Below are 25,983 nucleotides of genomic sequence, written 5' to 3' on the forward strand. Positions count from 1 at the left end.
TCCAGGGCGGACGGACCCCTTTATTTTGGCGGCAGGAGGTTTTGACTAAGCGCTGCCTCTGACCAGGAAGTAGCAGCCTGTGAGACTCGGCTCCGCAAGGACCCTGGCTGCGCAGGCCTCTCCCGGCTCCGCGGGCGCCCCCTCCGCGGCCGGCGGCGGCGCGGCCGGAACTGCGCAAGCGCGGCGCCGCTGACCTCCGGGAGGTTCACTTCCGGGGGTCGCGCCGCCCGGCTCGCCAGGCTGGGCTCCGCGCCCTCGTGTGTGCGCCTGGCGGCCGCCTCTCTCCCACCGGCCCGGCGGGACCCCCCGAACCGAGCCGCGGGGCCCGCTCCGGCCCGGCCATGAGCGCGGCCGCATGATGCGTCCCTGCCTCGGCCTCTGCAGTCGCCGCCGCCGCAGGCCGGGAGGAGCCGCAGCGCCGGGCGACCCCGCCCGGGCCTCGGGTGAGTGCGGCGGGGCGGGCCGGGCCGGGCCGGGGCGGGCTGGCCGGGGGCGGGGGGCGGGGGCCGGGCGGGGCGGGCGGGCTGCTCTCGCCCCCGACTCCCGGCCGCGCGGGGCCCCGGCCGCCCTGCGCCGTCGCCCCCGCCCGCCGCGCCCCTGCGACCTTCCCGGGCTCCTCGGGGGCACCTCTGCCGCCCTGTGCCCGCGCCTGGCTTCCCTTCCTGGTGCCTCCCGCCCCGCCTTCGGGGATCTCGGGATCCCGCCCGAGTTGCAGACCCGGGTCTTGCCTGACCTTGGGCATGACACCCTCTCTCCGAGCCGCGGTCTCCCCTCCGGTGACTGGTAACGGGGTTGCTGTCAGGCCGGAAGGAGAGCGTGCCGGCACCCCCGCGGGCTGTAAGGGCGATTTATAGGCGCGGTTTACGAGGGGCGTTCTTGAGCATCGCCTGTGGCTCCTTCCCTTCCTCTTAAAGTTTTCTTCATTCTCGTATTCTTGGCCCATCTGCCTGGTTATTTTCACTTTCTCCGTCAGCGGTGTTAGGGTGTTTGGGGCGGGGGGGGGGGGGGGCGGCGGTTGTTGCCCGACAGGGCATCTGGGACAATCAGGTCAGCCTTCGGGGCAACGTCTGCACCTCTTCCTGCTGCAGTCAAGGTTCATCTCTCCCGAGGAGTCATTGCTGCTGGAACCAAGTCTCTTTGCTGCGATGGACAAACTTTATTAGCTCATAAACAGCCAGTTTATGGGGCGCCTGGGTGGCTCAGTGGGTTAAGTGTCTGCCTTGGCTCAGCTCAGGTCATGCCCCCCGGGGCCCTGGGATCCACCTGCGTTGGGCTCCCTGCTCAGCGGGGATCCTGCTTTCCCCTCTTTTCTCTGGTTGCCACTCCTGCTTGTGTGCTGTCTCTATCAAATAAATAGATAAAACCTAAACAAACAAACAATGACAACAATAAAAAAAGTTTATAATGGTAGTTAAATAGGAGTGTAAGAACTGTTGAGGTAGCTGCCTTGTAGCTTTCTCTACTGACCATTTGCGCAGTGAGTCTGTGAAGCCCATGTACTCACTGCACATATATATTTATTTTACTCTTCCTGTCTCAGATGGTCTAGAAATCATTATTTCTCCCCTAAACTCTTCACCGCACAGATGGTGAGTTCAATCTTTTTGGCATTATTTAACAATTTGTACTTACCTAAAAGCCCCCTTTAAAAAAAAAAGTCACCTTGTCAAAATTTGCTTGTCAGGGAGTCAGAACTTGGTTACCATGAAAGGCTCTTGGGATATTTGAAAAAAAAAAAAAAAAAGTGGGATGGAATGAAGTATTAAATTGCATTGCTTAAACATTCTGGAAAATTAGAAGAGTTCGAGTTATTGAAGTTATTTGGGTTGTGTAATTTGGGGAGTCAGACTGGTGGGTTCACGTTGATTTTTTGAGTTGAGAAAGGGTGGAGAACAAGACTATATGAAAGGTAGTTTCCTAAAGAATTCTTTAAACGACCGTGGGAACTTTTTATGTAGATATTTTAGCTCAAAGCAAAGGGGATAAAGCGTGTGAAGTATTCTGCTATTAATGGCTCAGATCCTGCCTCAGATTAAAGCTGTGCTAATCAGTCCGCTGGAAAAGCAGAAATCCTCTTCTAGAAAGGACAAGCATTAGTATGAACAGAATGGCTCTCTCAGCGAGAGGGTGTACTAAAAGGAACTTCATGTAAGAACAGTTTTGATTCAGGCAGAAGTACGGAGTAGGCTGGTACATGCCTACTGAAACTGTTACCTGCTCGCTTGGGCCTCTTTAGTGGTATAAGTAATACAGTTTTCGGTAATTAGAAAAATGGAACTAGAAATAAGTTTACATGTGAACTTAATGTTTGGGATGAATTGAGAAGTAGTTTTCCTGATGATTTGAGAGCTGCCATGCTCCACTCCATGTTGGGCATCCTACAAGATAGTTTTCTTAAAGCAGCTTTTTGGGATTGTTTCTTAAAAATAAAGTTTAATTTTTGTATTTAATATTTAACTATTTTATGAACAATAGAGCTTATTTTGTATAAAAAGAAGCCAAACACTAGAGCAGAATGTAAAGTCTAAACACTTATCTCACTCCCTTTTGGCCCCAAAGCCAGGGTCCAGGGTCCATATTGACAACTTGCTGTGTGACCCTTCAGGGGTAACATCTGAGAAGTGTTTAGACCAGCGTGACAGCTCCCTAGAGGGAACAATCATGCAGGACTACTCTCACTTCTGTCATCAGCTGCAATTTTCAGGGTTCTCAAAACCACCCTGAGGTTTGATTATTATTTAGAAGGTCACAGAACTGACTGACTGCTGTTCTGCTCACAGTTGTGGTTTATTACAGGTAAAGGATAAAGATTAAAATCAGCCAAGTGAAGAGGCTTCTAACACAGAGTCTGAGGAAGGAGCGAAAGTGAAGCTTCTGTTGACCTCTCTCTGTGGATTCATAACGTTACATTCCTAACAGTGATAGGGGACAATGCACATGGCATGTGGCTAACCAGGTTAACTCATCTGAGCCTCGGTGTTCAGAGTCGTTCCTGGGGTTCTGTTTTGAAGTGTAATTGATTCATTGATTGATTGTGGTGATACTGTGTGACCCAAAGCCACACTCTGAGTCACATTGTTGCTCTTTCTGGTGTGGCCAGCTCCCACCCTGAATCAGATTGTCAGCCAAGGCCAAAGGTCAAACTTCCTTTTGAGCAAGGCTATATTTTTTATTGCACACGTCCTTCCTTCTTTCATGGTCCCTTTCTACTTCAAAAATACACTCCTTTGTTTTACCCCTGACAAATGACTACCTTCTAGAACATGGAGGCCACGGAGGCCAATGGGAGAGTTCTCTCAACCTTGAGTCTTTTCTAACTAAAATTCTCTCTCAGTATCAATCAGTCTTTTTCTTTCCTTTGCTTCTGAGGAAGAGGGAATCCCATCTTCCCGTGAACTCTGTGTCTTCTTTGCCCTGCCCTGCCCAGAGTTTAGGCATTTCCTCTCACTTTTGCCTCTCTGATTATTTCTTCCCATTCACTAACTTCTTTGCTTCTGTCTACAAACATGTTCTTGTCTTGCTAATCATTGCTCACATTACTGCTACTGGGTGGTTTAGTCTGTTAAGTGTCTGACTCGGTTTTGGCTCAGGTCATGATATCAGGGTCTTGGGATTCAGCCCTACATCAGGCTCTGAGCTCTGGGGGAGTCTGCTCAAGATTCTCACTCCCTTTCCCTCTTCACCTCCTTTAACTCGTGTTCTCTCTCTCTCTCTCTCTCAAATCTTTTTTTTTTTTTTTTTAGAGGATTTCATTTATTTATTCATGAGAGACACACAGAGAGAGGTAGAGACATAGGCAGAGGGAGAAGCAGGTTCCCTGCGGGGAGCCTGATGTGGAACTCAATCCCAGGACCTGGGATCACAACCTGAGCCAAAGACAGATGATCAACCACTGAGCTATCCAAGGTGCCCCAAATAAAAACCTTTTTCTTTTTTTTAAAAAAGGACCCAATTGTCTCATAAAATCCGGACCCATATGGGCCCAAGATAATGCTATGTATTGGTATAGCATCTTACAGTTTTTAAGACACTTATGTTTTCCTACAGTGGCTTCTACGTAGTGGGGGCTTGGTAAGTGCTTGATAATGAATAATTTGGGCAGAGGGTGAGAGTCATCTATGTGGAGTGGAAGAGCAGGAGCCTAGCACCAAGGGGTGAAAGGGCATGGTGAGGGGATCAGCATGAGCACCGTGTGGAAGAGAGTGCAAGCACTGAGCCCAACAAAGTAGGGGAACCAGATGCCGTGAGGCCTTGAATGCCACGGACAGGGCTTATAGATTTGGGACCAGACTGCCTTTGTGACCTGCACTGATTTTGGCTGTAACTCCTACGGCTACACAGAGTGTTGTTGGACCTGAATGCTTTGAGATTAGGGTTCTGCAGAGGTACCCACCAGAGATGAGGGGGCCTAAACTTGGCTGTGGGAAAGGTGAGAAGGGAAGGGGCAGAGCTCTAAGCAAGGGATATCCTCAAGAGCATGTAGGAAGGGGTGAGGGGCTATGTGTTTAGAGGGTAAAAGGTACTTAATGAATCCTGGTTGCATGAGGAGTGCACTCAGCACTAGCCCCCTGGTTAGCTGGTGCTTTGGAGAGGGTGCATGTCTAGGTTCTGTGTTCTAGGAGAGGGTGCATTTTATTTGCAGCACTTCATAAGCAGGGAGCTGTCAGGATAGAGAAGATTCCATTGTCTCTCGAGACAGGCTTTTACAATATCATTTCTTTGTTGAAATGTTTTGAATTCTCAGAGTTCCATATTCCTTAATTCAATTTATTCATTACAGAATGCATTTTCTAAAACCAACTGCTCTAGGAGGCAGTGTATTTTAGTGGAAGGACATGGGGTTTGGAGTCAAGTCAGTCCTCTTCCACCCTTTATTGGCTGTGGGCTTGGGCAAGTTACTATAGCTCTAAGGTTTCATCTACTCCTCTCTAAAACAAGCTGGTACTAGTGCCTTGCTTTTAGGATAGTAGCCAGCTTCAATGTAATGATGTGTATAAAGCTCCAGGCGCCTAGGAGATGGGTAGTAATTGGCCATTCTTTTCTTTTCCCTTTATAATGTCTTACATGGTCATTAATTTGCACCTGTCAGCTCGCTATATTAGTACATGTCAGGTGTTCATAGTGTTTCAGATTGGGTTGAGTCCAATGTTATAAAAGTTCATTTCATTTTAAACAAGGAAGCCATATTTAGGAACTTCTGGAAAGAGGCTGAGATTCACCCACCTGATTGAGGTTCAGCTATTCCCTGGGACAGGACACCTAGAGAGATTTGGAACTCTGGTGTTCTTTTTACTTCTGGATTTAGAATTCCTCAGGGTTCATATACCTTCTTGGGGTTTTTAAAAGAGCTGCTTCATTTGACTTTCAGAATTAGGCTGTAGCTCTAGTACAGGAATAATGGTGAGCGTGCATCTGGCATATGGGTGAGTGTGCCCTTGAGACCACCTCATCAAGCCTGCACACTCAGGGTGACACCCCCAAAATGGAGACTCCCCCAGAAAACCTTTGAAAGTGAGTTTCTCTTCCCCTTCTCCCTCTCTCCCCTTAACCTTTCCATATTTCTCCCCAATTGCTTTTCCCCAAGGCTTCCAGACTTCTGACTACACCTCCCGTGCCAGATCCCACTCAATCCCTGTCATGTTCATGTGGGCTTTCTCAGGCACACTCCCCAATTCTTGCATTCATTCCACAGATGGGTGTGGAGTGTCCTGGGAGTGTGCCGGGACATTGCAGGGAACACTGTGTGGAGGTGATGAGACAGTAAGGAGATAGCCAGTGAGGTGGGGAGGGTAAGAAGTGAGGTCAACACACTCTGGGTTGGGTAGGGCCTCCACAGGGAGGCCTTTGGATTTTATTCTAACTGCAGAGGCACTCAGTGGTTTTAAGTGGTGGTTTTAAGTAAGGGGAGAATGTGACCTATTATGACCTATTGAGTAAGTGAAAACTTACTCAAGGCTGAATGGGGGTGGATTGTGGGGTGAGGGAAGCAGTGAGAGCAGAAACCGAGTCAGATTGGGGTTGGTTTTGGAGGTAGCACTCACAGAACTTGCTGAAGGGTTCAATGTGGGAAGCTGGGGAAAGAATTCAATGAGGGGTGACTCCTGTGTTTTGACCCTAACAACTAGTTGGAGGTGCCCCATGGAGCTGTGAAGGTTGTAAGGGTTTGGTGGGCAGAGGGGGTTGTTGAGCCAGCTGGATATACTCAGTGACACATGGTTAGTTTGGGAACTTCCTGGATATATGTGTTTTTAGCAGCGTCCATGGACCTGAGAACCTATAAAATCATTGAGAGAGAGAGAGCATGTAGATAAAGGGGAAACCCAGGGCTGAGCCTGGCCTCTGCCAACACATAAGTGTTTACAAAGAGGAGGACCCAGTAAGAGACCAAAGTGTGGCCAGTGGGAAAGAAGGAAGACCTAGCACTGCTCCCTCCATTCATGAGATTGACTCCTTTCCGAGTCACATGGCCCCTCGTGGATACGTTCCTCCTTTCACCATCCTTTGATCTGCAGTGTCCAAGGCCTGTTCTAGAGGTTCTATATCTTAGTGTGGAAAACTTTTCTATAAACCTTAAGTTTACCATTCACAGTATGGGTAATGTGCCAGCATGTTATTGAGACTTGGATTTAATTTAATATTCTGTTGGTTTTTTTCTTGAAAGGTTAATATTCTGTTCTGTAGATGTAATAATTAGAGAAGATAGTGGTTTCATATGGCATACATTATTGGTAGGATTTGAAAGCACAAGCTAAATCTTTCATGACTGCAAATTGATGGAAAGAACATTTGAGAACATAATTGCCATAAATACACTGTAGCAGATATCTGAATGCTCCACTCTTCCAGCAAGTTCAGCTAGGACTCCACTGTCTGCAGTCTTCCCATTGGGGCACTCACTTAGCCTGGAGGCTGAAAGTTGATGCCCCTGGGCAGGCGTGCCAGACCTTCTCCTTCCCTCCCCTTCCAGGTCAAGGCCTGTCTGTTCTGTCACATGCACAGTCTTACCTGTTACCCTGAGTGGTGCCTCTTAATGCTGTTGAGTTCTTAAAGCTGCTCTGCTTTGGCTGATCTGGCTACCTTGTCACTTCCTCCACACCGGGTTCCTGGTCTCACTAGGACTTCCAGTTCCTTGGACTTTCCGGTCACCTTGGACTTTCCGGTCACCTGGCTTGTCAGGCTTCTCCCCTTCACCCTGTACTCCACCGTGAATCATTTCAGCTCAGGACTTGCTTTTGATACCCTGGTTTTCTCTCATATCATCTTGGCTACTTCCTAACCTCGTTAAGCCCTTGGGTGGCGAGCCAGGCTTCTGGATAGCAGGGCAAGCCACTCCCATCACATTGTTAGAAACTGGGGTCTGCCGTGCTGCATGGGCCTACTGCTTCCTTGGCTGTCCTCCCCGCAGCCTCCCTGCTCCAATCCCCCGTGCTTCCTGCACTTGGAATGGCCCCAACCCACTCCCTACCCCTTGCTCAGAAAACGGTGTTATGGAGTGTGGATGGCTTTAGCTTCAGTGCGTCTCCATGGTTCAAATGTAGACCCCCCCTCTCCCACCCCACTGCTGCTTCCTCTGTCTCAGGAAGAAGGCTCATCCTCCTTCCTGCATCTGCACACTTGGACTCTCATTCTTTAAAAACAGAAAACTGCAGTGAGCTTAAATTATCTTTGTAGTTGCAGGAAAAGTTCAAGTAAGTACAGGATTAAAAAAAAACAAAACAGGAGCAAGCGTGGCGAGGCGTCTTAACTTATGTTTTCTTAGACCACTGGCTTAATTGGCTTAACTTTACATATATTCTTCATTCTCTTTCCATTACATCACTTTTGGGGCTGTCCTCAGCTTTTAAAAGCTAGCCATGGTCAGACCAAGATGAGGTATGGTGGGATTTGTGTGGAGCCCCAGGGACTCGGGAGGGGAGGGGACTTTAACCCAGTGGGTCCAGGGTGGCAAATGTGCAAACGGGGAGACCCAAGTACGGTGATCCTTGAACAACATGGGTGTGACTGTGCAGCTACTCATACTTGAATTTGTTTTAATAAATATAGTACGGTATTGTCAATGTGTTTCATCTTAAGATTTTAACACTTTCATTCCTGTTGCTTACTTTGTCATGAGAATATATACAAAAATTGTATTCATTGGTGGTTTATGTTACCATAAGGCTTCAGGTGAACAGCAGGCTATTAGGAGTTAAATTTAGGGGGAGTCAAAAGTTATCCATGGATTTCCAGGTGTTTGGAAACATGTTATTCAGGATCGCTGTTGAAGCATCCCATGAAATAATACATGAGAGTGGAAGCTAAGAAGCAAAATTCCCTCCACTTTTTCTTCTAGCTGCATGTGTCCAGGACTTAGGGTGCTTCTTTTCATTTTCTCACCACCTGGTCTTCCCAGCTCGTGGCCCTTGCCCAAACCTGCTAAGGAAGGTCCCTGATGAGCCTCTCCTGGCACCTGCTTTGGTGTGGCTGACTGCTCCAGCCTTCCTGCTCTCAGGCTCCTGTGGCTCCCTTGCTGGCTCTTTGGACACCTTTCAGAGCTCCAGCCCACACTTCTGTGGCCCCAGGTGTGGTCAGGTCTGTTTCAACCTTGCCTGTCCTTCTGTGCTGGAGTCTCTCCCCCTCTTGTGGCTCCCTTATTCCAGGAGAAGTAGGTGGGGCTGACACACTCCGGGTCCCTTTCACTTCCCTCTCTGTGCCCCCACGAGGCCTTACCCTTGGCCCTTGCTGTGCTTTTTCTTCCTGTGACTGGTGACTGGCTGTCCATCCCCTGCAGGCCCCCAACCCTCTCTCGGCCCTGGCTGTGCCTTCTCTCTTCTGGGAGGTGGCAATGGCTTCCTCGTTGCCTGGCTTCCTCCTTCCATCCTTGGTCTCACCCGTTATTTTTTGAAACCTCTATTTACCAAAGTTCTGGTGTCTCCTATACCAAGCAGAACAATTGCGGAATTCCAGACTCCCCAGCTGGGCATTTCGAGCACTTTGTGAGTGCCCCAGTCTGCCCTTCCCCTCCAGTCCTTCCCCATCCTCCTTTGCCCTGAGCTTGAGGCCCCTTTAGCCCTCCTGTTCCTGCTCCCACGTGGGCTGCCTCATACTGTTCTCTCCTCCTGTCGTACCTTGCCTGCTCCCAGGGCCCACCATGCTGGCTTCTTTATTGACGCTCTGGCTCCTCCAGACAGAATTAGCTGTTGTCCTCTTTCTCCCTCATCACACTTCACTCCTAATTTGGGGATAACACTTAGCACATTATTTACCGGCCTGATTCCCACGTCTGCTGGTTTGTGAGCTCCTGTGGGCTAAAGCTCCTGTCTGGGGCCTGGTATAGAGAGGATCGTGCTTGGAGGTACCCCCCTCTCCTTGTTTGAATTAAGTAGATCTCTCATGGCTTGTGTTTGCTTCATATGCTGCTTCTGTGCCTGAAGCAGAGTCGCTTATTCTTGCTTTTTATAGGTCATCAGTGGGTGTATGAATAGTAAAGCCGTAATGAGTTTAAACAGCATTTTCATATAAACATGAATATCAGACTCTAGGGTAGGCATTCTTTTTTTATTGGAGTAGTGAAAATAATTGTATCTTGATTCTTTTTTGTTGTTGTTTAATATTTTATTTTTAAGTAATCTCTACACCTAGCCTGGAGCTCAAACTCACAACCCTGAGATCACAAGTTCCATGTTGAACTGACTGAGCCAGTCAGGTGCCCCTCTTGATTCTTTTTTTAGAGTGACCGATCACCAAAGAATACTGATATCTTTGCTTATTTGTTTTCAGTTTGTATTTGCAAATCCATTTTCTGTTTACAGCCAAGGAGAAAGTGAGGGAAGAAGTTAAGAATCTTGTCTGAAGATACAGACAGAAGTAAGACACGTCACCGCCCTGAGCACTGTTTCTGAGGGGGAAGCGTCTGGCTAGCATTTGGCTTCTGTTTCACTTTTCTCACCTGGCACCTATACCTGTGCTGGTTATTATTCTTCTGTTCATTTTTTTTAATTGATGTGTAATTAACGTACAGTGAAATATACAATTTTAAATGTAGTGTTGATTGGGGTTTTTTTATTTTTATTTATTTTTTATTTTTTATTTTTATTTTTTTAAAGATTTTATTTATTCATTCATAGAGACAGAGAGAGAGAGAGAGAGGCAGAGACACAGGCAGAGGGAGAAGCAGGTCCCATCCAGGGAGCCTGACGTGGGACTCGATCCAGGGTCTCCAGGATCATGCCCTGGGCTGCAGGCGGCGCTAAACCGCTGCGCCACCGGGGCTGCCCAATTGGGGTTTTTTTTTAAACAGCTCGTTGACTTTTGTTTTGATGCATATGTGTGCCAAGGGCCCTGTTGGCCCTATCAGGATGTAGGGCATTTGATCACCTCAGAAAGTTACCTTGGGCTCTTCTCACTTATGCTTCATGTGCTCAAACCCCTGTCTTGATTTCTTTCAGAATAAACTACTCTTGCCTGGTTTCAGGTGCCATAGAGATGGTATCATATTTTTGTGATATATCTGTGAGATCACACATCTCATTAATTTTTCCCTTTTTTTTTGCTGAGAAGTGTGCCCTTGTATGAGTATGCCATAGTTTATTTGTGCATGTCCTGGCAGTGGATGCTTGGGTTGTCTCTAGTTTGGGAGTATTGTGAATAAAGTTACTGTGGACAGTTTTTTACATGTTTGGTGTTTTTATTAATTTCTTCTGGCTAGATACGTACAAGTGGAGTTGTTGACTCATAGGGTAGGTATTCAACTTTGAGAAGGTGCCAGGCCACTTTTCAAAGTGGTTGCTGTATTGGTTACTTTTTAAAATGTATAAAAGTAGTTGGGATTTGGTCTCATTTTAGAGATTCTTCTATAAACCTGAGGTCTGTGATGAGCAGTCTTGTATTTTGCAAAGCCAGTTTTATTTTAAAACATTGTTAAACATAAGCTTATTTGGAAACAGTTCAAAATATTATTAGGTATTTAAAGCTGTTGGCTATTGCATAGATATTCCATGAATAAAGTTACTATATGTAAATACTGTGTTTAAAAAGTCACCTCAAAAATAAATAAATAAATAAAAAGTCACCTCTGGGGGCACCTGGGTGGTTCAGTCAGGTAATCTGGGAGCCTCCCTCTCCTTCTGCCCCTCCTCCTGCTCCTGCACTCGTTCACTCTCTTTCTCTCAAATAAATAAAACCTTAAAAAAAAAAGCCACCTCTCTTAGTTTCGGCAGCTTGGGAGTCATGTCCATGTTTGTTCCTCTGAAGTTCAGAAGCTCAGAGCTGGAAGGTGCTAGGGAACACTGGCTCTCGGGTGGTGGTGGAAGGGTGGTTATGGGGTCTGTGCTAGGGGAGAAGCAGCTCCTGGTGAATCTTGTCGCAGATGGTGGGCAGAGGAGGTGTCAAAGCTGGCCCCCGCGGAAGCACAGCAAACTTGAGACCGGACAGTGAGCAGCCTCCGCTCTGCTCTGGAGAGTCCGGCTGGTGGCGGAGCCTAGGGCAAGCTCCCTGGCGACCCCCTAACCCCGGCCCTCTTCCCTTCTCCCATACCAGCCTCCTGCTGTCCTCGTCAAGGGTCTTGGTTTCAGAACATAGACACTAACAAAGAGTTTGCCTTAACAGAGAAAGAATCTGTTGGAAAGCAGCAGCGTAAAGACAGAGTGGACAGAAACGTGGAGCCCGTGGCCAGGAGGGAAGCGAGACTCAGCAGGAAGGCCTGCTGCTGAGATGCTGGGCCAGCTGGTTTTATCTTGGGCTCTCTCCCAAGGTCTCTCTCTTTGTCACTTAATTCTTATGGGAAAGTTCCTCACTCTCTCATCTAATCCTATATTTTTCTGAAATTTTAAAATTCTGTCATTTTAATTTTTAAGTAATTAGGAAGTTCTCAGAATGTTCCTCTTTTGTTGCACAGATAGGATGTCTTATTTCTTAAGGTTTCACTCTGCATTTTGCCTGTTCTGAATTCCTTTTTCCCCTTTCTGGGGCTCTGTCTCTCATGAGACCTCACTTAGCTTTCTTCCAAAAGTCTGACCTATATGTCCGTCAGAGCATTCTACTGTATACCTTGAACACACACAATGGTGCATGTCAGTTGTATTTCAGTGAGACTAGACATCAATGGACAGCTTAAGAAAACTCATGAAAAGATTTGTGCTGAAAATAAAGACTAGTTATTTGGGAGGTCCCCACCCCCCATCTTAGGCCTTTTCTCTTCAGGCCAGATAAGTGCTTCTGGAGAGGCCACATCTGGTCACTCACCTGCCAGTGAACGGGAGCCAGCAGGGAAGTGAGAACTGGGACTTTCTTCCTTCAGTATATGGCCTCCCTCAGGTGTCTGCTGACCTTTCTGTGACTTGCTCCCTCCCATAGCTGGCGAAGGTGCCCCGTCCAGCACCTCTCACCTCTCCTGTTTTCTCTGGAAGTCTTGCTGTGGCTGCTAAAACACTTGTTGACTTTTGAAATACAGGCTAGTCTGGTTTGGTGTGGATGGTCCCTGGGGAATCTTTCCAAGAGATTTTGGCTTCTAGACTTGTATTTAATGCCAGGGCTCAGATAGCAGGAGGGTGAAATGAACAGATGTAAAGTATATTACTTCATTTTCAGGATTGGCAATAATTTCATAGTTTACTCGTCATGAAAACACGGAGTGATGATTTCCTTCCTAGTTAAGGGTAGTTCTGAATAACAACTTCCCATGTAAAATGTTATGTTGGTTATATATCTCCCCAAATTAATCCTATCCTACGAAATGTTACATACTTTTGTCACAAAATAAGTCACTTTTCTAATTGGATCTTGTTATCTTTCAGATCCTGTCACATAGGACACTATGCACCTTAAGATCCTGAAGAAAAGGCGCAAGATGTTCAAGTAATGTTTAGAGATCGTTTGTGAGGTAAGGGAGTGACTCTGGAGGTGCCTCGTCACCGCTTCCTTTCTGCCTCGGACACCAACTATGTTCCTTGAAAGGGCAGCATGGGAGATACAGAAGGTCAGTCTTCTTACCTGCTGACCTTGATTTGCTCACTACCTGTCCTGAAGGTAGACGTGCCCCTGGTAGGGGATTCCGTGAAGTTATAAGTTATCAGCAGGTAGTAGAAGATTAGGTGAGTGCCGAGTGACAGTGGACAGACAGTGGTCGTCCCCCTAAGTCATGAAGCTCTCCTGTGCCGCTTGCCATGTTCTGGGAAACAGGGCTTTCTCAAACGTGAGCATAAACTAAGCTTAGGTTTGGGAGTGTAGATGGAATCCCATTAAACCAGCCATTAAAGTCAAAATGTGCCGACATGCCATCTGCTTGCCTGTGGGTTGCTGTGTGGTGCCTCTGGATTTCCTCTCAGAAGTGGTGTTGGGGGGCAGCCCCGGTGGCACAGCGGTTTAGCGCCGCCTGCAGCCCGGGGTGTGATCCTGGAGACCCAGAATCAAGTCCCACGTCAGGCTCCATGCATGGAGCCTGCTTCTCCCTCTGCTTGTGTCTCTGCCTCTCTCTCTCTATGTGTCTCTCATGAATAAATAAATAAAATCTTTAAAAAAAAAAAAAAAAGAAACGGTGCTGGGGAGAAGGGGCTCGACGGTAGTGGGCACTGAGTGTGCAGACGCACTCTTACCCCAGCGACTGCTACCCTTAGTAGCACATTGCAAGCGCCCATGCCGCCTGCTCATTCGCAAACTGGTTCTCTGTGAAGGGGCTGCAGCTTCACTTCCTCCCCGCCCTTCCTGCCATGTTCACGAGATACGCACGGTGACTCAGCAGAATGCCCGGGGTGGACTCCAGACAGCTGAACTTAGCCGCCGTACCCTGCTGTGTTCATTGATTATGTTTCTGAAAATAAAGGGACTTTCAGGTATCAGATTATTTTCCCTGTGCCTTCTGGTGGATTTTATAAATTTGGCTGTCACGCACACAAACATTATGCATCGACATCCTCGTCAGCTGGTCTGGGAATCTCCTACCATGCCCAGGGTTGGTGTCTTTGTGGCTTCTCTTCACTCAGGAATAGACCTGCCATCTGCAGCCCGGTAGGGGCGGGCCACTGCAGGGCTGCACCCCGCTCTCTGGGGGAGTTCTCACCACTGTCTCCCTCAGGAAGGCTGGGCTGAACTGGTTCGGTGTTTGTTCACTGTGCGTGCTTTCTGGATGGAACTTAGACTGCATAGACATGCTCTGGCACAAAGCTAGCCTGTGGTGTCTTGTCTTACTGCTCAGCAAGCAGGTGCCCACTCGTCAGGGGCACTGTCCCACTTGAGTAGTCATAAAGCAAAACGAATTCTGATTGAGGGATTCTTCAGCTTACGTGCTCTATGATGTGTAGTTAGGATTCACTGAAACTCTCCTGTGGAAATCACCAGGAAACGACTTGAACCTGAGAAGGGGACCAGCTTCTTGGTGTTGGGTCTGCCTGATGATAAACACACACTTGCTGGGGCCCAGCAGTGTGCACACACCAACAGGGATGGGGGTGGGGGGACAGAAGACCAGAGCCTCCTTGTGAGTCAGGAGTTGAGACACGGAGGACTCTCTTGAGGTAGAAGGGGGTCTGTACACGGCAGGCAGCACTGATGAGCAGGGCCTGGGAGTTCCAGGGAAGGAAGAGACTTCCAGTCACTGTCTCTGCCCCTGACAGGATGGGGCTGGGCCGACAGTGTGGGCAGAACCAGTGTCCACTGTCCTCTTCAGGGAGTCGTGTCTGGTGTTCGAAAGATTCCTCAGAGGAAGAAAAACCTTTCAGGATGGCTGGCTGGGGAGGGAGGAAGTTCAGGCGTTAGGGGGCACGTAGGGTTTCCGTGGCAGGGAGGACAATGGCGCGGTGGCAGTGCTGGCCGAGGAGGCAGCAGGTGCGGCCAGATGGCTGGCTGTGACCTGTCTGTGTGGCTTTTCTCTTTTCTCTTCTTCTGTTTCACTTAAAAAACCTTCAGGCTATTTTAGTCAGACCTAAGAGCAGGGTTCCATTACTGACAGCGGGGAAACTATTTCAGGTGTCTCCTGGTGAATATCTGTGCTTCGAGGGGGAATTCTGCGGTGGTTTGGCCATGTGACCTCTGTCAGCAGGCTCGCGTGCCATTGTTGTCATCACTGCTCCGCTGGTGTGTGAGGGAAAAGAAGCTGCGCCCAGGCCACAGAGACAGTGTGGTGGCAGGCTGGTGGCAGCCCCAGGGCGCTTGTCTAAGCTCCGGTGCCGAGGAACCACCCGGGCCATTTGATCAATGCTGTTGGTGTTCCTCTGTCCCTGGTATGAACCCCTGAAAGCCAGGTGAACGGACCCCTCTCTATGTGTTTATCACGAGTATCCAGCTACTTTAAGGTCGCACGCTGGTGACAGAAGGGCATGCATGAAAGCAGCAGTCAAAACCGGTCCAGGAAGAGTTTCTTGTGAGTTCCTTCAGTCCCCGAGTGCTCTAGATATCGGATGCTGTAGGAAATATGGGAAAGGTCTCGCAAGGAGGCCTGAACGAATGGATTAGCAAGTGAAGAAAGCTTCTGAGAGGTGAAAGAGAGAACGGCATTCCAGAAACAGTGCAGAGTCCAGGGCAAGCGCACCACAAGCCTCGGCCCTGGCCTTGGCGCTATAGCCCAGGCACGGGGGGTGAGGGAGGGGACACGGGCAGGTTCTTGGAGCTCTGGGTCCACGTGCCAGCGGAGGATGGTGTGGGGCTTGGGGGGCGGGGCTCTGCACACATGTGGCAGCGCAGGCTTGGTGGTGAGGATGGCAACCTGTATCTGACCTGTTCCTTCCACTGCTTTGCTCCTCTGTGGCTGGCTCTAGGTGGCAGCATGCATGTGTCTAGGTATCACCCGGTGGGGCTGGTTGTGTTCTAGGCTGTCAACTAGACACCAAGGTGGAAAATTTTAAAGTTCTGATCTAATTGATGTATTCTTTTCTGCTGTGTGTTTAGACAGTCTTCATGGGACAGCCAAGCGCAGAGGAACTCATCATATTTTAGGTGGCACATGAGCAAGCGTGTGTGACCCCCCGAGCCTCATCAGCTCTGTCCATTTCCTCTCTAGGGTGTGCCGAGGAAATCATGCCGTCATCAGGACACCGGCTGCGGGATGTCGAACATCATCCTCTCCTGGCTGAAAATGACAGTTACGACTCTTCGTCCTCCTCGTCCTCGGAGGCTGACATGGCAGATAGGGTCTGGTTCATCCGCGATGGCTGCGGCATGATCTGTGCCGTCATGACGTGGCTCCTGGTCGTCTATGCGGACTTTGTGGTGACGTTCGTCATGCTGCTGCCTTCCAAAGACTTCTGGTACTCTGTGGTCAACGGAGTCCTTTTTAACTGCCTGGCGGTGCTGGCCCTATCGTCCCACCTGAGAACCATGCTCACCGACCCTGTGAGTACTCACTCTTGCCCTGTATCCCCTCTTGTGTGGCACCATAGACTCTGGCGAAGGGCCTCCTGCTCCTTATTAATTCCTGGGTACAGGCTTGGGGCATTTTTCATGTCTTTTTTTTTTTTTAAGTTTATTTATTTATTTAAAGTAATTTCTATGTCCAATATGCGGCTCAAACTCTGACCCCAAGATTGAATCATTGCTCCATTGACTGAGCCAGCCAAGCAGCCCACATTTTTCACATTTTTTTTTTTTTTAAGATTTATTTATTTATGAGAGAGAAAGCGCACACACGCGGACCCATGCACACACGGTGGGCGGGTGGGGGGAGAAGCAGAGGGAGAAAGTCTCAAGCAGACTCCCTGCTGAGTGTGAAGCCTGAGCAGGGCTCAGTCTCATGACCCTAAGCTCAGGAGCTGACCCAAACCAAGAGTCAGACGTGTAACTGACTGAGCCAGCCAGGTGCCCCGCATTTTTCACATCTTAACTGGAGAATAAACATCGCTCAAACACAAATGATGTCACAGTGCAGGAACGGAAAAGGGGTGGTTTGTGCAAATGGAAAGAGTGTAACTAGATTTCTAAAATCCCTCCTGGTTTAAATACTGTGTTTCTTTAAAGAACAGACTGAGGGCTAAGAGATCTGGGTTCTAGATTTCACCACTCAGCTAATCTTTTCAGTTGTCTTTTGACTGTTAACAACTACTTTAACTTTTTTGGGTTAAATCTTAGATATTATCTCTAAGTTCTTTCGGTTTACAGTTATCTAATTGTTCTGTATCAGCTAAAGTCTGAGGCCAATACCTCCTTCTAGCTGCTAGAGGGTCAAGGTCCGGCTGGTGCAGCAGCAGAGGAAGAGCTCCCTGATGACTGTACTGGCTCCAGCAGGGGTGGGTTGGGACTGTACCGCAGAGGGCAGGCTCCACGCACAGGAAAAGAGCTGACTCAGGTGTGTTGTCAACAAAACAGAGGCCGTGTATTGCGCTCCTTTGGGGAGCAGTTTCCCTGAGAATAACAAGGGCCCAGACCAAACACAGTGAACTGCCCTAGGTCCCTGATGTCTTGAAGGCCACTGGATTTAGAACCTCTATGTTGGGTTTAAGGTTCTTTATCTGAGGTTCTTTATTCGAGACCTCCTGTGGGTAGGTGAAGTGGTGCAGACCCTTACAGCTCAACCAGGATTCCCTTCCAGATCCAGATTGCAGATTCCAGGCTTGCCCCAGAGCCTGGAGGAGATGCCGAGGGCTGCTGAGTGGGTGGGCAGCCGCCTGCCCAGGGGAGAGGTTCCCACTGTCCGAGCCATGGGACAAGCATGCACTGCCAGGTGCTAGTCGTCCCTGTGGAGTGTCATTTGAAGAAAGCTTCTTTCCACAGCACTAAAACGGTGGTCTATAAAATGTGGTTTATATGCACATTTATTTGACTTTTGCTGAGTTCATATCCCAGGGGCTTTTCCTACACTGTTCACCCTGTCCCTTGCCTGGTGGGGGTCTTGGGCAGAGGACAGTATTGTAGACCCGGCCGGTGGGCAGCTGGGAGCAGCACTGTGGGACAGGTCTGCCTGTCAGATGCAAGGTCTGCCCCCTGGCTTTGGAGCCTTGCTGCACAAAGATTGTGGAATCTCTGACCATAGCCCAATCGGATCTCCCCTCAAAGACTCTTCAGGGGCTTTCTCCCCATTTCCTTTTATGCAGCAGAGCCTCCCTCTGGGAGTGAAACCCTTCTCCTAACCCCTGCAGTTCAACTCCTATCCCAGCCCCCCTCCTCCTGCGAGGAAAGGTCTCAGCATTTAGAGGAAGCCCCAAGAGGTGATGGGGAGAAGGTATGTGCATGGCACTGCACCTGTCCTTCTGGGCACATTCATTCCCCTTGCTGGGTCACTAAAGAGAATGCTGGACAAAATGTCAGGAGGGAGGGAGTTCCAAGGTGGAGGAGGAGTTTGGGGTCTTGGATATCAGTGTTTGAATTCAAATATAATTGATACACCACGAACTTATGTTTTTAAAGTGTACAGTTACGTGGATTTTATGTATTCAGGGTTGTGTATCCTCCACCACTGTCAATTTTAGGACATTTTCATCAGCTGGGAAGGAAGCCCTGCACCCCTTAGCCATCACTGCCCAGTCCCCTCTTCCCCCAGCCCTTGACAACCGCCATCCCACCTTCTGTCTATGGATGTTTCTGTTCTGGATAGTTCATCTACATGGAATCATATCAGATGGGGCTTTTTATATCTGGTTTCTTAAACTCAGCATGAGGTTTTCAGGGTTCATCCATGTTGTAGCACTTATCAGAACTTTGTTCCTTTTCATGGCAAAATGATGTTCCATTGTACGGATATGCCACATTTTGTTTATAGGTTTTTGTTATCCGTGGATGGATATTTGGGTTGCTTCCACTTTATGGCTGTTACAGATAATGCTGCCATGAACATTCATGTGTAAGTGCTTTTTGTAGGTGTATGTGTCATTTCCCTTGGGTAGATACTTAGGAGTGGAATTGCTGGATTACGTGGTAACTCTGTTTAACTGTTGGAAGAACTTCCAAACTATTTTCCATGGCAGAAAATATGTTCCCACTAGCAGCATGTGAGGGATATAACTTGTCCACATCCTCATGCCATTGTTCATCTTTCAGACAATTGCAACTCTGATGGGCATGAAGTGGTACCTCACTGTGGTTTTGATTTGCGTTTCCCTAATGACTAATGATGTTGAACATCTTTTCATGAGCTTATTGGCCATTTGTGTGTCTTCTTTGGAGAATTGTCCCATTTCAGTCCCTTGTCCATTTGATGTCAGTGTTTCAGCTGTGCCACATATTAGGACTACTGGCAAGCTACAAACACCACTGGAGTCAGTGTAAATAAAACTGTGGAGCCCGAGGAGCACAAGGGCAAGAATGCACTCGGCCCCTGACAGACTGTGAGATTGGGCTGTGGAGGTTGTTGTCAGGGCAGACCAATGGAAGAGGAGGACTGGCTCCTGGAGTTTCCTCTGTCCTTCAGGTGTCCATCTCTCCCTGCCCGCAGTAAGGAAGAGTGGCCCCACAGGACAGATCTAATTGGAACCATTAAGTGCCAAATCCACATTTCTGAAGGAGCGAGTACAGATGTTGGGCTGTCCTGCTTTCTAGAAGGTTATTGTAGCTGATCACATTTTTTTTACGGTGGAAGAAGAGAACATTTGTGTCTCATAAAAATTAAGGTGCATGGAGTTTTGAAATCTGGTCCGTTTCCTCCTGTTATGGAAACACATAACGTTGAACTCCCACCAGGAGTGTATACAACATTACAGGACTTATAAAACCATTATATCTTTAAGACTCCTGGATCAAAAAAAAAAAAAAAAAAAGACTCCTGGATCAGTGGAGGAAGAAACTTGATTAAAGACTTCAAATGTAGTATGTAAATTAAGTAAAATGCTTTACCTAACATTCTGGTTTAAATTTTCAAAGCCCAAACATTTTAAACCCTTAACTTTTCAAGGAGATGACTGGAGTGTTAGGAAACGCTAGGATCTTGAGCGGAACAGCTTCGCCATGCTAGGATGGTGGAGGGAAGTACACTGTGGTGGTGGGGTGGGCTGGAAGCAGCCCCTCCTGTCCTCACGTCGCTGGGTGCCTGGTGGAGGCCTGGCCTCCTGCTGGTTCATGGGGCTTTAGGTCTGATTTGCCAGGGGCCTTGGAGACTCCTCAGTCTCCAGGCCCAGCACACTTGCTGCTGAGCTTTGCCGGGCATGGATATTGGCCCTCAACCAACAGGTTCAGATCTCTGGCCCTCATGCCAGCCTGGACATCTGGGCTTTGAGGAGTCCTTCGCTGTCCCCACCACTGTTCGTTCCCACCTTGGGTCTCCTCAGGCTTGCATGCCCTTTGCAGCTCTGGGCTGCTCTTCCCCATGTGCATTTCTGTTCAAAGCGCAGGCTCCATGGTGTTAGCCAACGGGAGAGGAGACCTTATTCCCACCTTATGTTTAGAAACTCCACTCTACTGGGTCATCTTTCCCAGTGCTTCCCGCCATGACTCCTGGAGTCACATCCCACAGATGTGTTCACTGAGTAGTTCCACTGCCCAAAGAACAAGGCCCTCCTTGCCTGCTGTGCAGGCCTTGCCTGCCCCTGGCTTCTGCACGGACGGCTCTCTGAACGACTCCTGCCATCAGTGGGCGTTACCTGAACACATATTTCTTCACCTGGGCCAGCATGGAGGGCACCAACAAATGCACTGTTGCCACCCCTGACACTGCTACTCCCGGGGTCGCCCCACCACCCAACCGTATCATGTCAGGGGCTCAGGGCCATGCTGTCCAGGTATGTGTGCACGAGTGCTCTTGATGAGGACAGCAGACGAAGATGTATGGCACAACTTTGCAAACATGAGATAAAGTCCTTCATGTTATCATTTGGTTCAGTGTTGATCTTCTGTAGCTGATAGGAAAGCTATGTGGCCCACATTTATCACAAAGCCCTGCCCTAGAATGGGGTGACAGGGGAGTGGTGTCCACAGAACACATTGGCACCCTGCAGGGACAATCAGCTGCCCTTGAGTTGGAGTGGCTCGACAAACAAACCTCGCCTGTGGTGTGTCCTGCATGAAGCTAGAAAGAACTCAGGTGACTTGCCAGTTTATGAAAGATAAAAATGTATTTTGAGTTTGTTTGAATACATGTGCTATTTTTCATGGAAAGTAAAACTTCTAATCCTGCTCAAGTTAGATATTTGTTTTTCATTTTTGGTTTTTAAGTAGGGTCCATGCCCAGCATAGAACCCAGTGTGGGGCTTGAACTAATGACACCGAGATCAAGCCCTGAGCTGAGATGAAGAGACAGACACTTCACTAGCTGAGCCACCCAGGCACTCCTTTTTTTCATATTAATGTACTTTAAGTGGCAGCAACAGCATTACAAGTTATTTTATGGTGTATAAAATCTAAGATTGATCCTGGTTTATTGATTTTTTTTTTTTTTAATCTTTCTTTCCAACCAACACACATTCTTACTAAACTGCAGGGGGCGGTACCCAAAGGGAATGCTACTAAAGAGTACATGGAGAGTTTGCAGCTGAAGCCTGGAGAAGTCATCTACAAGTGCCCAAAGTGCTGCTGTATCAAGCCTGAGCGTGCCCACCACTGCAGGTACACAGCCCCCTCCCTAGAGCAGCCTGGTGCCCCCCACTGTAGGTACACAGTCCCCTCCCTAGAGGAGCCCTGTTGCCCCCCGCTGCAGGTATACAGTTTCCTCCGTAGGGCAGCCTAGTGCCCCCCATTCCAGGTACACAGCCGCCTCCCTAGGGCAGCCTGGTGCCCACCGCTGCAGGTACACAGCCCCCTCCCTAGGATAGGAACCCCTTCTTGAGGCCTCTTGCCAGCACTGAATTCTGTGTATGGATGTGTGACTTGGGGTTGTGTATTTCATAGCATCGAATACTAAAAAACAAGTTTCTCCTTTGCAGTATTTGCAAAAGATGTATTCGGAAAATGGATCATCACTGCCCGTGGGTGAACAATTGTGTAGGAGAAAAGAATCAGAGATTTTTTGTGCTCTTCACTGTGAGTAAAAGTAGTTGTATGGTGACTTATATTGAGTTTTAAATTCTTTAACTATAAAATGCCTGGAGCAAGTGAATTTATTCTAGCATCAGACCTCTCTCTCTCTCCAACCTTTTCTCTGAGATTGAAATTATTATTCTGTGCGGTCCTTGGCAGGAAGCAAGAAATGTATGTTGCTTATGTGACTATTTGAGGTGTTTTATGCATCTCGTTCTCCCTCAGATACCTTGAGTCACAGTTGCTAATAGGGTCTTGTTGAAATGTGTTAGGACTCCCTTCCCTGCTGCGTTTTCTGTGAGATTGTGCTCCTTAGTGTAGGATGGTCTCGAGTGGCAGCTGTCAGCTGTCCTGATGGATTCCTCCCCCCAGTAATTTGCTGATAAATGAAATGGTAAAGTAAACATGTGAACGTGGCCTTTGCTCCTAGAAATATGTGATTGCTCCCCGATTGCTGATCAGCTTCTCTCTTGTTCCAGATGTACATAGCTCTGTCCTCAGTCCATGCTCTGATCCTCTGTGGACTCCAGTTCGTTTCCTGTGTCCGAGGGCAGTGGACTGGTGAGTCACATTGTGTGTCCCCTTCCCACAAATTCATGCTGGGATGAATGGGAAGGATGGGAAGAGCTGAATGAACCGATTTTCCAGTCAATTCCTAAATCCCTTTAGTGAAGAATATGGGTTTCAGGTCCACTGTTTGGCTAGTGTCTCGAAGCCACATATACGTACCCCTTCCTTCATCACGTAACAGTTCCTGCTAAGCAGTTCCTCAGAGTTCAGGACTACCTGGAAGTTCGTCTCCTTCCACCAAACATCACATTTGTCTTCTGGTTAGCTAGCTGGGAATTGTTCAGTGTGGTCCTTGTGTTACTGGATTGGAGTGAACCATGGCAGGTGCAGTGTGGTGGGCCCCAGCTGCTCCTCCCGGGACAGGACTGGGGATGGGCCAGACGTACCTCCCAGGGTCCTGTGGGCAGTGGCCGAGCAAGGGGGATGTCCTCTCCTAGCTTCCCTTGAAGGCCAGTGCATGGTTCAACACACAGGTACAGCTTTCACAGAAACCTCAGGTGCTATGGAAACTGCTGACCAGGAGATGGGGGAGTGGATTTGCACCCGGGTGGGGTGACTGCCTCCACCCCACGGTGAACAATGAATGTGTTCATTGTTCATTTACAAGCCAGCACAAGTACGCTGAGGCTGGCTCCAGGGCTGGTACCACGAGGATTCTTCTGAGCTGAATGCCGCACCATCCTGTGCTTTGTCCTGCTCTGGTGCCCACTCACAGCCTGCGTTCTCTTGTTCGCAGAATGCAGTGACTTCTCCCCTCCCGTGACTGTAATCCTGTTGATCTTCCTGTGCCTTGAGAGCCTTCTGTTTTTCACTTTCACTGCAGTTATGTTTGGCACTCAGATCCACTCCATATGCAACGATGAAACGGTACGCTTCCTTCTCTGGTGCACTTGCTTAACTTTTGGCTTCAGTAAGTGGGTGGTCCTGGGGCCCCCATAGGCGTGGGTGTATTAACTCAGGAGATTGATAGGGCAGTCTTGGTTAGGTCTCGGAGGGTTCTCTGTGTTTGTCATTCCTATCTTTATGCGAGATGCAGATTCAGGGATCACTTTGATATGAGAGTCAATAGATCCAGGCAGATAAAGCCAGGCAAATTCCCCAGTTTCTGGGAGACCCAGCCCCACCAGAGCAGCTAGGTGAGGTGCAGCAAATGGATTGCCTTCATGCCTTTGAACTATAGGTCTAGAATTGTGCACCTGATAAATACTTGTAACAAATGAACAAAAGGGTGAGGGCCTGACCCAGAGGACTGGCTCCTTCCTGCCATTCCTGGGGCTGCCTGGGCTGTGTGCTGCTAGCTGCTGGCTGCAGCCTGCATCCTGCATGTCCTCGGGGGGCCTTGGGGCTGGCACAGCAAGGAGAGTCTGCTTTGCTGACCACTGAGGGCCCACATGTCACCTGAGCATCTGGCTGTCAAATGAAACCGGATTCCCAACTTTGGTGGTGGTACCTCCAGTATGATCCTGAGGCCTAACCTGCGTGTGTTGGGGGTTGTAACTGGGGCTGCTGCCCATATGCGTTCCTTTCTGCTTCCAGGAGATCGAGAGGCTGAAGAGTGAGAAGCCAACGTGGGAGCGGAGGCTGCGATGGGAGGGGATGCGGTCTGTCTTTGGGGGGCCCCCCTCACTCCTCTGGATGAACCCTTTTGTTGGCTTCCGGTTTGGGCAGCTGCAGACCAGACCCAAGAAAGGAGGCCCAGAGTTTTCTGTCTGAGGCCTCCTCATGCCGGGACTTGTCAACAGACTTTAAGTTATTTATTTTGGGTCTGAAAGGGTATCAGCAGCTCACCTGTGACCAATAGGGCAGACGGAACATATACAGACCAGTTGCTTGCAGCAAGCAGAGTTTTATATATTTATAGTCACAGATTGCAGATTTTCCAAACCAGTGACAGGATGATGCTCTGGCCAGTTTTCGCCTGTACAACTAACGAGAGGTATGTGGCCACATAAAGAAGCCAAATGTCATTATCTTCCTGCACAGTTAGGATTTTTGTTAAGGACACTTTGCATTTTCTAAAGTTGTGTGGGATATTACATGGGTTATTAAAATCCTGTGTACTAAGCTGCTTTTTTTCAATCATGAAGAAAAAGAAAAAGTAAATCCAGTGAATAAGAATTGTCCAGCCAATGGTTTCAGGGCGTTCCTGTTGACCCTGGGGTTCATTAGTACACTCCCTTGATCAAGAAGAGGCGTTTACATAGAAAAACATTTTGGTCTCAATTAGCTCTGACACTTTGCACTGAATTTGCAAAAGGTCTGTGCACTGAACAGTGAAGGTGGCTTTAGGTACACTCCTACTGCCCTGGAAGAGGCGTGCTTTGACCCTTTCAGCAAGTCTGCGTGTGTGTGTGTGTCTCTGTGTGTATGTCTATGCGTGTATGTGTGCGTGCGTGTGCGTGTGTGTGTGTGTGTGTGCGCGCTTAGGCAGTGTTTAGGTGACGTAACAGGTGATAGTTGCGTGTAGCCAACGAGCTGTTTTTTAGAAACCAACGTTTCAGGGAAGAGGGGAGAGCTGCCATGGGACCCTCGTCCCGTGGGGTTTACTATGAATGTATTGCATTTTGGAGAATATCTTGATCCAAAGAACAATCACTCCTGTGTGGTCCTTCGTTGCCCTCCTATTATAACTTTATTTTAAAGATCTTGAGCATGTGAGGGCCTTGGAACTGGCATTTTTTTGTTCAGCCAAATCAGCACTGTAGAGACGGCACTTCAGTGAGAGAACAGCGAAGGCTCACGGTGGCCTCATACTTTGTGCAGCTTGGTGGTGGTGGTGGGTGTGGAGGGAGGGAGGGCCAGGCCACAGCCACTTGCAGAGAGAGACAGATGTCGGCCTCTGGGCATCGCTGAGAACGTGAGGGGACCCCAAGGCAGAGCCCCTGGACTCTGAGCCTTACTCACTTGCAGAGAGTATTCAGGATGGCAACAGCTTTATTTTTTGTATCCTTTATGTTTGTTTCTCTCCCCACGTCACAAGTGATAAAACAAGATGTCCGGTGCAGAGCTTAAAATGATCTCAGAAAGCAAACAGCTCCCCTCCTGGGGACTCGCCTTAAACTTTCCCGGCCCGTACCTGTTATGTGGGACTCCTGAGGAAGCGATCCGTGACAGAGTCCGAGGCTCTCCTTCCAGCCTGCCTGCGCACTGAGAAGAGTTGGTGTTTCCTTCCTGGCTTTGACGCCATTCCGTTCATCTGTGAACCATTTTGTTTCTGTTTTTAATTAATCCATATCCTGTCCTAATCAGGGCTTCTGCCACTGCTGATGCAGATCCACAGGGGGACCTACTTGAGACACAGCTGCTGCCCGGCGAGCAGAGCTGTGGGATGTCTCGGAAATGGACCGAGTCTCTGCACACACGTGTGAGCCATGGAAGGGGGGCCGTGTCACCACCAGAGGGACAGGCCCAAGGGGGGCCAGACACGACGAGTGTCCAGAGGTCGTGTTGCATACTCATTTGCACATCTGTTGTCTGGGGTGGACGTGTGTTCGGCTTCAGTGTGAGGCTTTTAATAATGTATACCTGTTTATCAATAAAAAAAAAAAAATGGTTGAAGTGGTTGAA

General features: G+C 48.7%; 1 protein-coding gene across 2 annotated transcripts; it reads left to right on the top strand.

The window, feature by feature from the left end:
- Window positions 1-185: 185 nt before the first annotated feature.
- Window positions 186-25,983, top strand: ZDHHC7 (zDHHC palmitoyltransferase 7). 2 transcript variants are annotated; one of them, XM_072731403.1, is made up of 8 exons: window positions 186-443; window positions 12,774-12,859; window positions 15,971-16,302; window positions 21,311-21,435; window positions 21,753-21,849; window positions 22,326-22,407; window positions 23,153-23,283; window positions 23,953-25,983. In XM_072731403.1, exons 3-8 carry the CDS (start codon window positions 15,988-15,990, stop codon window positions 24,127-24,129), a joined length of 927 nt encoding a protein of 308 aa, XP_072587504.1. In that variant the 5' UTR covers window positions 186-443; window positions 12,774-12,859; window positions 15,971-15,987; the 3' UTR covers window positions 24,130-25,983. The 2 variants fall into 2 exon arrangements, with proteins under 2 accessions (XP_072587504.1, XP_072587503.1); XM_072731402.1 differs by having other exon boundaries at window positions 199-443; window positions 12,774-12,955.

This window comes from Vulpes vulpes, chromosome 12, assembly GCF_048418805.1.
Source record: "Vulpes vulpes isolate BD-2025 chromosome 12, VulVul3, whole genome shotgun sequence".
Classification (NCBI taxonomy): Eukaryota; Metazoa; Chordata; class Mammalia; order Carnivora; family Canidae; genus Vulpes; species Vulpes vulpes.

What these genes read in the sequence shown, in the direction of transcription:
- ZDHHC7 (XM_072731402.1), top strand. An exon ending in GATTTTTTGTGCTCTTCACT is followed by an intron (nt 21,850 to 22,325) that starts GTGAGTAAAAGT and finishes CTCTTGTTCCAG; the next exon opens with ATGTACATAGCTCTGTCCTC. An exon ending in CCATATGCAACGATGAAACG is followed by an intron (nt 23,284 to 23,952) that starts GTACGCTTCCTT and finishes TTCTGCTTCCAG; the next exon opens with GAGATCGAGAGGCTGAAGAG.